The 13,001-nt window shown below is 36.3% G+C and overlaps 1 protein-coding gene across 1 annotated transcript in view; it reads right to left on the reverse strand.

Annotated features, from left to right (window-relative positions):
* The window catches only part of CTH (cystathionine gamma-lyase), a 28,299-nt gene that overhangs the window by 14,778 nt on the left and 520 nt on the right, over positions 1-13,001 (reverse strand). Inside the window, exons 2-5 of the mRNA XM_037826922.1 lie at positions 10,602-10,683; positions 9,464-9,559; positions 7,725-7,834; positions 5,860-5,991 (exon numbers count right to left, since the gene is read on the reverse strand). Coding sequence (XP_037682850.1) covers positions 5,860-5,991; positions 7,725-7,834; positions 9,464-9,559; positions 10,602-10,683 — 420 coding nt within the window. The remainder of the gene's footprint in view (positions 1-5,859; positions 5,992-7,724; positions 7,835-9,463; positions 9,560-10,601; positions 10,684-13,001) is intronic.

Below are 13,001 nucleotides of genomic sequence, written 5' to 3' on the forward strand. Positions count from 1 at the left end.
ACATACTGTCATGTCTATAACAGGAGAATGGGGGAAAGGCCTGATGAGTAACCTGGGCAGGCCCTCAGTAAAAACCTGACGTGTTCACTTTAGAAATAATACAGGACTCACAGTCACTCAGTGAAAGAGATCCTGTGTTGTAATAACTGGTGAGTATCATATGGGTTAAGGAATTGGGATAAAGAATCCATAAGTGAAAATCCTGGGACACATAAACGATGATTTTCAGGTAGAAGTAGATTGCCTTGATACAAGAAGCAGCCAAAGATACATTGTGAGTCAAAGGCTCACGAAGCTATGTGTAGCCAGGAACTGTGCTTCAGGAAAAAGGAAAATGAAACATGGTAGAGCCTTTGGAGTAATACAGAGGAAGGTGAAAAACAGGTTTATCCAAACTACCCAGGATGTCTTCTAGTTTCATGGAAGTAGCAGCCTGAGCCAACTTTGGGGACCCAGAATAGAAGGGGAAAAATATAAACAATTGAGCTTGTAAACATCTGCTAATTGAAAAGCTGAAGGAGATAAGCTGGGGTTTCAGGAAGTCTGGAGAAATAAAGTGAACTACAGAAGTGTAATAAGAATGATCACAAATTTTAACAGACATATATAGTACCTTACATCCCAAATCACCAGGACACTCATTTTTCTCTAGTGATCACGGATCTTTCTCCAGAAGGGACCATAAACTGGGACATAAAACAAGCCTCAATAAATTAAAAAAAATATATATATTGAATATACTCAAAGCACATTCTCCAACCACAATGGAATACAAATAGAAGTCAAGAATTTTTGAACTGTAACTCCACTATTTACTTCCTACATGATATAAAATACACAAACTCTAATGACAAATCAGTGGCTTTGAACTCAACGCAAAATATGTAATTTTAGACAACTATATAAAGGTGGGGGAATGAAGGAGTACAGGAACATAGTTTATGTGCCTATTGAAATGAAGGTGGTATCAAAGAAAAACAAGATTGTTATGGATTTAAGAGGTTAATTTTAAGCCCCACAGTAAACACAAAGAAATTATCAGAGAATATAACCATAGAGATGAAAAGTAGAGTATGGGTTAAGAGAAATGGGGGAAGGGGCAATGGGGAGTTAAGAAATGAGTGTACGGTTGCTGTTTGAGGTGAAGGGAAATTTCTAGGAATGGATGGTGGGAAAGAGCATTACAACATTCTAAATGTGATTAATCCCACTAATGGAAGGCTAGGGAGGGGGTGGAATGGGAAGATTTAGGCTGTATATATGTTTCCACAATAGAAAAAAAAAAAAAAGACAGTCTAAATAGATGACTATTGAATGCCAAGGATGAGCCTGGATGGGATTGGAGGATGGAGGACGGGAGGCTGAAAGGGACACAGTTGAGACATAAGGAAAAGGAAATATAGAATGTAAGCTTTGTATCATTGTTGAATCTCTTGTACTTCTTAGCTGCGCTTAATGGGATTGCATAAAAGAATGTTCTTATTCATGGGAAGTGTATAAATAATTAAAAAAAAAAAAAAAAAAGAATGAACACAAGGGAAAGGCAGGAAAAAAAAGAGCAGGGAAAGGGTCACTCAGACCAAGGAAAAGAAACAGTTTCGTAACTCAAAGGAAAAGATCAGAGAACATGTGGGAAAAGGTCAATTATAAAGAAATCCCAAGACAACCTACAAAAGGAGAAAAACAGGAAGGAGGAAGAACCTGGAAAAAAGTAGGAGAGAAAAGGAAAGGAATGGAGGTTGCAGGGAGAGGGTATAGTATATGTAGAGGGGTAGGAAGGAAAAGAGATAGTTTAAAGGGAGCACTAAAAATACTTAGAGCTACAATGTAAAACATATAAAGTACAAATTTCTACTACAAATTAAGTAAAGTTGCAGAGAGCTGCGTGTAGCCTTGGGGTACTGGGGGAAGAAAATCTAAAAAGAAGGAAGAGAGACGGAGAAATATATTGAGATGTCACTGAGTATAACTTTTATTTTCCTTTCATTAGAAGGTTAGCCAAGTAAAAAATACATATATAAGTATAAATGTCTATGTATATAACTGAAAAACATGACTGACTTTTAACCCATACATAAACATTCAAGTCCCTATTATGTTTAAGGGACTGGAAGATAAAATAATAAAGGAAGGCCTTCAAAGTTTCCACATCCTAAGAAAATCTGAAAGCTTTAATTGAGACATTTAAAAAACAGAGAGAGAGAACCTAAGATGGCGGCTAGGTGAGACAGGGCAAAAAAACACCTCCGTGAAAAATACTAGATAAAAACCAGAAAGTGACCCAGAACACCAGTTTCAGCAATGCACCAGCTGGACAAGGTCTGCTAAAACCACAGGGACCATGCATTAGGTGAAACCAGGAGTCTGCATTCTGAAACGACTAAGCCGGCTGAAAGTCCTGTGGCCGTGCTGCAGTGCGGGGAAACTGGGGGTTGGCGTTTGGAGATGGACTGGTTCTTTTAAAAAAAAACCCAGGAGCAGCTGCAGTTATGACAGTGAGAACCACACTGTGAAGCACAGCAGGAGTGAGCTGTGCCAACCTCTTGGTGTCTGGCGTGGAGAATAGACCTCTGCTGATTCCCTCAGGGCCGGGGGTAGAGGGGAGAGCCAAAAAGCGAAAGAAACTGTGCTGCTTGCAGCCAGCTCCCCAGTGGACTGGAGACACTCTTGCCCAGGGCCGTACCCACAGCCCAGAGCCGTGTCAGGAAACCCAGTGTGACACGGAGTGTATCACACGGCACCGCGCACATGCCACAATATCGGCCATGGACGGTGGTCTTGGGTGCATACACAGCTAATTGTCCTGGAGCTGGGAAGGCGGAGCTGTGTGAAAAATGGGGTGTTGAGACAACCCATTCAGCCATCTTTGCATCAGGCTGGGAGTGCCCCTGCATGGCCCGACGGCCCGGGGCTTCCCTTGAGGGATGGCGCACACTTCTGACATAGCACAGCCTTCCCTCAGCAGATGTCCTGGAAGATCACAGCTGAGAAGGGCGGCCCACTCGGAAAACCCAGAGACCCTATATCAATGCCTGGGACTTGTGGGTCAGCGGCAGAGAAAATCTGAGGCAAAGCTGAAATGAAGGCTTAGACTCTTGCAGCAGCCTTGAATCTCTGGGAACACCTGGGAGGTTTGATTATTAAAGCTGCCCTGCCTCCCTAACCACTCAGACACATGCCCCACATTCAGAGTGGACAGCACCAACAACACACAGAAACTGAGTTCACCAATTAAACCCCACAAGAATCATTTCCCCACACACCACAAAGACAAAGTTGAGGAGAACTGCCTTGAGGGGAATAGGTGACTCGCAGACGCCATCTGCTGGCTAGTTAGAGAAAGTGTATGCCACCAAGTTGTAGATCTGAAAAATTAGATTGGTATTTTTTACAACTTGAAAGAACCCTATCAAGCAAGGCAAATGCCAAGAGGGCAAAAACAACAGAAAATCTTAAAGCATTTGCTAAAACCAGATGATATGGAGAACCCAATCCCAAACACCCAAATCAAAATATCAGAAGAGATACAGTACTTGGCACAATTAATCAAAGGACTACAATCAAAGAATGAGAGCATGGCACAGGATATAAAGGACATGAAGAAGAACATGGCACAGGATATAAAGGACATAAAGAAGACCCTAGAAGAGCATAAAGAAGAAATTGCAAGAGTAAATTAAAAAAATAGAAGATCTTATGGAAATAAAAGAAACTGTTGGCCAAATTAAAAAGACTCTGGATACTCATAATACAAGATTAGAGGAAGTTGAACAATGACTCTGTTCTAGAGGACCACAGAACAGAAAATGAAAGAACAAAAGAAAGAATGGAGAAAAAAATTGGAAAAATTGAAATGGATCTCAGGGATATGACAGATAAAATAAAATGTCCAAATTTAAGACTCATTAGTGTCCCAGAAGGGGAAGAGAAGGGTAAAGGTCTAGAAACAGTATTCAAAGAAATTGTTGGGGAAAGTCCCAAACCTTCTACACAATATAAATACACAAAGCATAAATGCCCAGCAAACTCCAAACAGAATAAATACAAATAAACCCACTCCGAGACATACTCTGATCAGACTGTCAAATACTGAAGAGAAGGAACAAGTTCTGAAAGCAGCAAGAGAAAAGCAATTCACCACATACAAAGGAAACAACATAAGACTAAGTAGTGACTACTCAGCGGCCACCAGGGAGGCCAGGAGGCAGTGGCATGACATATTTAAAATTCTGAAACAGAAAAATTTCCAACCAAGAATACTTTATCCAGCAAAACTCTCCTTCAGATTTGAGGGAGAGCTTAAATTCTTCACAGACAATCAAATGCTGAGAGATTTTGCCAATAAAAGACCTGCCCTACTTCAGATACTAAAGGGAGACCTACTGACAGAGAAACAAAGGAGAGAGAGATATAGAGAATTTTAACAGACATATATAGAACCTCACATCCCAAATCACCAGGACACACATTTTTCTCTAGTGATCACGGATCTTTCTCCAGAATAGACCATATGCTGGAACATAAAACAAGCCTCAATAAATTAAAAAAAAAAAAAAAAAAAAAAACAATTGAATATATTCAAAGCACATTCTCTGACCACAATGGAATACAAATAGAAGTCAATAATTTTTGATTTGTAACTCCACTATTTACTTCCTACATGATATAAAATACACAAACACTAAGGACAAATAAGTGGTTTTGGACTCAACGTAAAATACGTAATTTTTGACAAGAACTATATAAAGGTGGGGGAATGGAGGAGTATAGGAACATAGTTTACATGTCCTATTGAAGTTAAGTTGTTATCAAAGAAAAACAAGATTGTTATGGATTTAAGAGGTTAATTTTAAGCCCCACAGTAAACACAAAGAAATTATCAAAGAATATGAACGTAGAGATGAAGAGTAGAGTACAGGTTATGAGAAGTGGGGGAAGGGACAATGAGAAGTTAAGAAATGAGTATAGGGTTGCTGTTTGAGGTGAAGGGGAATTTCTAGTAATGGATGGTGGGAAGGTGATAGCATTGCAACATTCTAAATGTGATTAATCCTACTAATGGAATGCTAGGGAGGGGGTGGAATGGGAAGATTTAGGCTATATATATGTTTCCACAACTGAAAAAAAAAAAGTCTAAATAGGTGACAATTGAATGCCAAGGATGATCCTGGATGGGATCTGAGGATGGAGGACAGGAGGCTCAAAGGGACACAGTTGAGACATAAGCTAAAAAAAAAAAAAAAACAGAAATATAGAATGTAAGCTTTGTATCAATGTTGGATTTCTTGAACTTCTTAGCTGCACTTAATGGGATTGCATAAAAGAATGTTCTTGTTCATGGGAATTGTATATGTGAATTATAGTGTTTGTTCAAGGATGTGTGCAGCTTGCTCTCATATGTTCAGAAGACAGAGCAGTAGATGATGGTTGATAGATAGGGAGGGAAGGAGGGAGGGAGGGAAAGAGAAATGGCAGTGTGACAGCATGTTAAAGTTGGTGGATCAGGGTATCAGGGGAGGGGGGTCAGAGTATGCTGGAGTTCCAGGGTTTGTATTGTTTTTGCAACTGTTCCCATAACTTTGAACTTATTTCAAAATATAATTAGAAACAAAAAACAAAAAAACACAGAGTCCTATACTAGATATAACATTTGGTTGAATAGATATTAACCAATGGTAGGAAAGTTCCAAATTTAATCTTTTGCCTAATCACAATAATTCTGATTAGGTTTCATGAGAATGATAATGATAATTTTAATGTAAACAAGTCTTCCTTTCCTAATTTCAGGTGTCTGTGTAGTCTACTAATCACGCCAAAAATAAACAAACAAAAAAACAAACAAAAAATTTTTTCCCTTACCTGGAAATATGCTGACATAAAAGTGTTATCCACTACTAAAATAGCGTTTCCATGTGTATGGACAATATGTGCACAGGCTTCAATGTCAATCATCTTCAAAACAGGGTTTGTGGGAGTTTCAAGCCAAACAAGCTGGAAGAATATAGCAAATAACAATAGTTTGTAAACATATACTTCACAAACATATACTATAACAATCTAGTAGGCTACATTATATAATGAAAGAGCACAGATTATTAAGTTGTAAGGTTCAAACTCAATGCTAGCCTCTCTCCCAAATTTCTGAGAGGCCATAGCTAAGCAGTTTACATTTTCTATTCCCAAAATCCTTCATTTGTAAAATGGGTTGATAATATTTATATTCTAGAGTTGTTGTAAAGATCAAATGTGATAATGGCCATATAAGTAGAAAAGTGCTAAATTTAAAAGAGCTATCCCTATTATGCCAAAAATATCCTTAATATTAATTTAAATAATGTTAAAGTACTAGAAACTATAAAATATGTAACTATGACTTGAGGAAGTGCAGAGGTTTTGGAGTGAAGGACAGAAGTGACACACAACAGGAAAACTAGGTACAGCTCACTTAAGAAAAAGACAGTGTCACATGATCTGCATATCCCCTAAACCTAGGACTAATGATTCTTTTTCTATTATCTATGTAAGTGGGCAAGACATCCAGTTTAATGTTCTGTTTCTATTCTAGAGTTTTACCGTGGATAGGAAAAGTGGTTAAAATAATGTTTATTCTACCAGAATCTTGAATTACTTAAATAATTTATAAAAGTTATTCTTGGGTGAAAATTTATTATTCCCACAGATTATAAATGAATAAGTAAAAACAAAGAAGGCTTTTCATGGACTTTTAAAAGTTCTACTTCAAATAATGTGCCAGATATCCCAGGGCCTGGGGGGAAAGGCACTAATTCGAGAAAGTAAAGAACAACTACATAAAGTTCTATTGACAAGACTCACATACTCATAATTAGCTTTCCTCCCTTAGGAAGACTCAGATCAGTTATTTTAATAAGTGCCTTTACTCCCCAGCAAGATAAACAAGTTCCTTTGAAAACAAACCTTAATCATTCAAAGCCTTCCTGCACAAAAAGATTTTTCATTTTTAGCACCCACTGCAACATAATCTTGAGTATAAGTCAAACCTTTTAATCATTAACAAAAGGTTGGGAAAGGCTGACTAATAAAAGACACTGGACCTTTCTTTTACCCATCCAGAATTTAAATGAGGTCCCAAGAAAGAATATCACGTAAGCCATTCACTGAAGCACAAAACACCTTCTGGTGGCATACAAACTTCCCAGGACAGAGGCTGGAGATTGTGTCCCATTCTCTACATCTAACTCTTATATTGCTGAAATATCCCTGAGAAGCCTTTAAAAGCCACTTAGAGCTTGGCAAGCTTTCTCTTCTGTAATCCCACCTCTGTAATGCCTTCTGGTTAATAATACTTGCTAACAAATTTCTTTTAACAATTACCACATATCAGGTTCTCTACTAAGCATTTTATATGCATTACCTCATTTAATTCTCACATCCACCTCTCTATAAAGCAGGCACAATCACCCCCCATTTTGTGAATGAAGAAATTGAGTCTTTAGTTAACTTATTTACCCAGGGTAGTACAACAGGATTCTAAAACAGCATTAAGATTTGAATCCCACTCCAGGATTAACGTTCTTAACCATTATGCTCTAATACCTAGGAGAAGTCATATTTATTTTAACATTGATGATTTCTAAGAGCTTCTTATAAAATTTGTTATCCAGATTTAAATTATTTAGTAAACAGGAATAATGAAAATAAAACATCACAGGGAAAACAGACAAACCTGAAAATTAACTGAGTACCTTAGTTTCTGGTGTAATTGCTGCCTCTAGCAATTTGATTTTGGAACAGTCAACAAAAGAAATCTTCAATCCAAATTTGCTTGCTACCTGCCTGAAGTACCTGTTGGTACCTGAGGCAAAAGAGAATCAGATAAAATGCAGAAAAATATTATAAAGAAATTTTCTTTCCTTATAGTTATAAACATTTTTTAAAATATGAAGAACTCTCAATCACCAATAAAAATACAACCAAAGGCAATTCTAGTTTTGTTAAGTAGTTGGGCTATCTTACATAGTAAAGAATACAAAGCTTGAACTTTAAACCAAAAGTTCAAGAGTCAAATAAAACATACTTGCTATCCACACCAACTGACATGGAGCTGAAAATGTTCCTCAAAACACACAATCTTTGCTATTCAAACATTAAGTGGCATGTTCCCTGAAACATTTATCTTTGTTAACAATTTCTTCCTAGTACCCAAATCTAAAATAAATAAACCAGTATCTATGAAATGTCCAAAACAAATTTTCAGTCTGAAAGCTTTGATAGATAAGATCAGACAATGTAAATCAAACTACTAGATTTTTATAGTTAAAAAAGATAAATCATTCAACTTAGAATAACTTGTTTTATAAACACTCTTGTGGATTTGATTTTTACATACACATATTTAAAGGGACATTGCCATCACTGATAGTCAACTAAAAAAACAAAGGAAAATATGATCAAAGATATACTGGAATTTTGATATTATATAGACTGACCTTAGGTAATATGAGTTCGAAAAGAACGTAAAGAATTACTAAAAATCAACTACAATTTCCAGGATTTTGTACCTATGTTTGTCATGAGATTTTTATAATGTATTATTATAAATAACTAAAGGTTAGAGACACCCATAATTTTGGTTCAACAAACTATCATAAGGACCTAAGACAAAACACAAAGTACCTGAAAATTTGAGTGGGATAAAATGATTATTAAGAGTAGGCCCCTTCCTCCAAGAACTGATAGATTTAATCTTTTGTTCAGATAGGAGATGGATAAGTCACATTATAAAATGATAATATTCTAGAAGTTACATTTTAATTACTTGGAAGCATTTGGAATGTATATGAACATTCACAAAATTCTTGGTTCTGAATGCAAAAATCAGTGTTGCTTAAGGACAAACCTCTATTATTTACCTCTTCACTCACCACTTTAGATAACTGACATTTAAACTCTTTAGAATGGAAGTTCTTAAATTGAGATCCATGAGTGGGTTTCAAGGGGTTAATCTCTGAGACCTCTGAAATTAAATGCTAAACATCATGTGTACAGTCTTAAGTACATTTTCATTGGGGAAGGGACCCATAGCTTTCAATGATTTTCCCTGAAACCAAAAGAAAAAAAGTAGAAGGGGGTGGGATTAAGCTCTCCGGCAGTGAGCTGGGTTACAGTTGATCTTCATTACAGATAAAAACTCTACAACACACTCTCTTTAAATACTATTATCTCTAGAACAAAATATGTCTTAAAGTTTATCAAGTCCTCCACTCTCATTCTAGTGGCTTAAATAAAATTAAGCAATTTTTCTTATAAGTAGTTCTAGAGCGTAGACCCCAAGTGTTTATATTCCTGCTTTGCCAAGTTTGAGCCGACACATTTAAAAGATAAGCAATCAATAATACCAATAACACTGTTACTACAATTCAGGGCTCATTTTATTATCTTAAAAATACCAGCTGACACAAAATGAATTAGAGGGGTTACCTACCCCCATATACATCATCCATACAAATAACTTGGTCTCCTGCTTTTAAAAGATGGGTAATAGTCATGGTAGCTGCTAAACCGGAAGAAAAAGCCAAACCTAAAATAGAAAACAAGTTAGAGTAAGCCATAATATCAGAACTATAGGTTAAAAAATAGCTACAGTATTTCCTTGTATTACTTTATCTCCCTCCGATGATAAGGGCAGGTATCACTGCTCAGTCACCGTCTACTTAATACCATTACAAAAGCTCCCTGTCTATTTCAAAAATGAAATACTGTTAAAATAAAACATATAATGTGGTTGGGCACTTTTGTATTACATCAATTCTGCCTTCGTTACATTTCTGAAATGTGAGTTAATAATTATTTATAAAAATCTAAGATAAAAGCCCTAACATCAATTAAATTACAGTTTAAAAATTTCAAACTCAAAATAAATTTTGAATTTGTGGAGTGGGCCAAGATATGATATGTTCATTAACTATGTGGATATGCAATTCAGTAAATATTTTAACAAAAGTCAAAATCAGACCAGATGTACAGCTGATAAATTTATTTAATGATGATGGATACACAAGATTCTCCTTTTCTATTCTCTGCCCTGTCCTTATTCAGTATTACATATATATATAAAAGACAAAGGTGATTTAACAGCAATCTACTCACTTCTTTAAAAAAATTAATATTAAAGGAGGTAATCTCTAATCTCTGAGAGCACATTTTTGAGGGCACCTGGCTATTGCAAATGTTCCTTGCTACTACTCTCAGGCACAAATTATCAGGGAGAATGAACTAGAATATAAGAAAGTTCATATTCTCAAAGGGAGTGCTATAAAACTTAGTTAATTTTTATCTATTTATACTGACAGCTTCAGATGAAAAGTCTATTTACATGAGTACTAACTGGTAAACGTTGCCATTTTGCCTCTATTAATATTTATGTTTACCTGATAGTTACATGTATGCATATTATAACAGCTGTGAAACTTTAGCAAATAGTTCACCATTTTAGTAAAATAACTTTTTGAACTAGCTAATCTCTATTTCCTCCCAACTCTATATTCTATGCCTCTGTGGTTTTTTTTATACATTTAAGAATGGATTCTAGACTTTAAAACTCTGAAATGTAAATTACTTACTGTACTTAGCCCCATCCAGTGCTGCCACTGCTTTTTCCAAGCAATTCCTGGTGGGATTTCCAGAACGGCTATATACAAAACCCTAAAGAAAAGAAGTTAAAATTCATCTAGATTTAAGTTTAATATTAGAGTCTTACACTGGGGTTCATACCACCATAATGATTTTCTATCATTTAGTCATGATATATCTTGCCGTTGGACAGAGATAAGATGGTGTTGTAGCTGCAGTGGTGTGGTGTGGAGAGGCTCTGAACTCAGCCAAACTGGATTACAATTGTGCATCTGCCACTTACCCAAACCAAGTGCCAAGTTACTTAATTTCCAATAACTTCCAAAAGGTAAGTTACTTAATTTTCAATATCCAACATCTGAAAAATGGGACTAACACCACCTACTTTATAAAATTCTTGCAAGCAGAAAATGAGATAATGTATAATATGTATTCTGCATTGTGCGTGGCACATGATAAATACGAGATAAATGGCAGTTTTTATTATTAGCATTCATTACTGGTATTTTTATTATGTTAAGAATCATGTTTACTCATTGATCTGGGGATTTAGGAAAAAGGGTATCACAGGAACCAACAGAGTAAACCTAATTCCAACTTGTATTCCTTTACCTAAGAAATGAGTGATATAAGGTTTTGTTTAGAGTAAAACAGGAAGCTTTGAACAAATCCCACAAATGCTCAAAGTTCAGATCGCAGCTCTATAAAAGTGATTCAAAATATAAGGAGTAATTCCTGGCAAGGCAGCTCCCTATAATATTTGTGAAGGATTTCAACATTGACTAGAAGTCCCATAATTTTATCCTCCTGCCTCGTACAACACATAACATAAGAGAAGAGCCCTCTACACTCTGTTTCTGACTCAGGAGCTCCCAAAGATTCATAATAAAAAAAAAAAAAAGTTTTGCTGCTTTATTTGTTTCCTTGTTTTTGACAGACTGAGTAGATATATTTTATAGGGTTCCAGGATATCCTCATCACTCCCTGCCATCACCTCCTTGCCATGACCTGCAGCTGTACCCATCAGACAAAAAAAACTGGAATCATGTGGTTACTGAAACAGAAAGGCACCCCATGTTTCCACAATATTCACTGCAAATATCTAACTCTGTGGTCGGGAGTTAGGGTGGAGATAAGCATATCTGAAGGCCAGGTAGCAGATCATCACTTTCTGGATTAGTCATGACTTTCCAACTGGGACTGGAGAATTAAATGCTTCCTATTCAGTTCTTCAAATTCCCTTAAGTGCTCTCAACTGATAAGGTATTAAGCTCAGTCTTGTAGATTTCACTGACCCTGGTAACTTTCTGAAAGCATTTAATTATTAATGCCATACCTGAATGAGTAATTTTTGCAGTTACTTTCAAAGTTTGGACCAATACAGAATCACTCAATCTTACACCAGGAACAAGCTGCATGCTTGGAAAGAGACATTGTGTGTCATACTTTGATTCCAAAATATGGGCTAGGAGTATACTAAACCACCTATAGAAATGCCCTTAGAAAGTACGTCACAAAACAAAGGGCTAAGTCAGAATTTTCCTGGACTTATTTAACACATTAAAGAGGTTTTCAAAGCATAACCAAGATTTTGGATCTACAAAGTTTATTTCAGTAATTTCTTCTGAATCTCAGCAACCTTTAAATACTCCAAGATCCATCAAGCAAGTCATCAAAAGGAAAAAAAGCTGATTAACAGGTTAACAAAGGGGTTCTCTCATAGGCTGTATACAAGTCATTCATGTGTGAATATGGGCCAGTTTCCTTTTCTGTAAAAAGAGTATCATACCTGTACTGCCTGTAACCAGGTTGTAAGGATAAATGAAAACAGTGTAAATGTGAACTGTGAAATACTGCACTATCATTGAGCACTTACTATGTACCATGCAGCTTTACATACATCTCAATTTATGTGGTAGATACTATTATCCCCCATTTGCACAGGATTACCCTGAGACTTGGATAAGTTAAATAACCTGCTGGAGCTCACCAAGATCTGAAGAGGTGGTATCAGAATTCAAACCTAGGCCCTCTGACTGCATGACTTGTGCTCTTAGTCATTAAGCCACACAGCTTAAATGATGCAATGGATTAGATTATTACTAGTATTATTGGAGTATAGCACAGTATAGACTAGTAGTTAACAATGTGGATTCCACAGCAGGGTCTGAATTCCAGCTCCACCACTTACTAGTCATGTGGCCTTAAGTTAGTTACTTAACCTCCCTAAACCTCAGCTTTCTCATCAGAAAAACTGGAGTTTAGTTCAGACTTGGGTTATTGTTAGAATTATAAGAGATGATAAATGCAATACACATGATATAATACATATCTGGCACACAGACACTTGGGTTTTTTTTTTTTTTGTTTGTTTGTTTTTTAATACCGGC

This window comes from Choloepus didactylus, chromosome 2 (genome assembly GCF_015220235.1).
Source record: "Choloepus didactylus isolate mChoDid1 chromosome 2, mChoDid1.pri, whole genome shotgun sequence".
Lineage (NCBI taxonomy): Eukaryota > Metazoa > Chordata > Mammalia > Pilosa > Megalonychidae > Choloepus > Choloepus didactylus.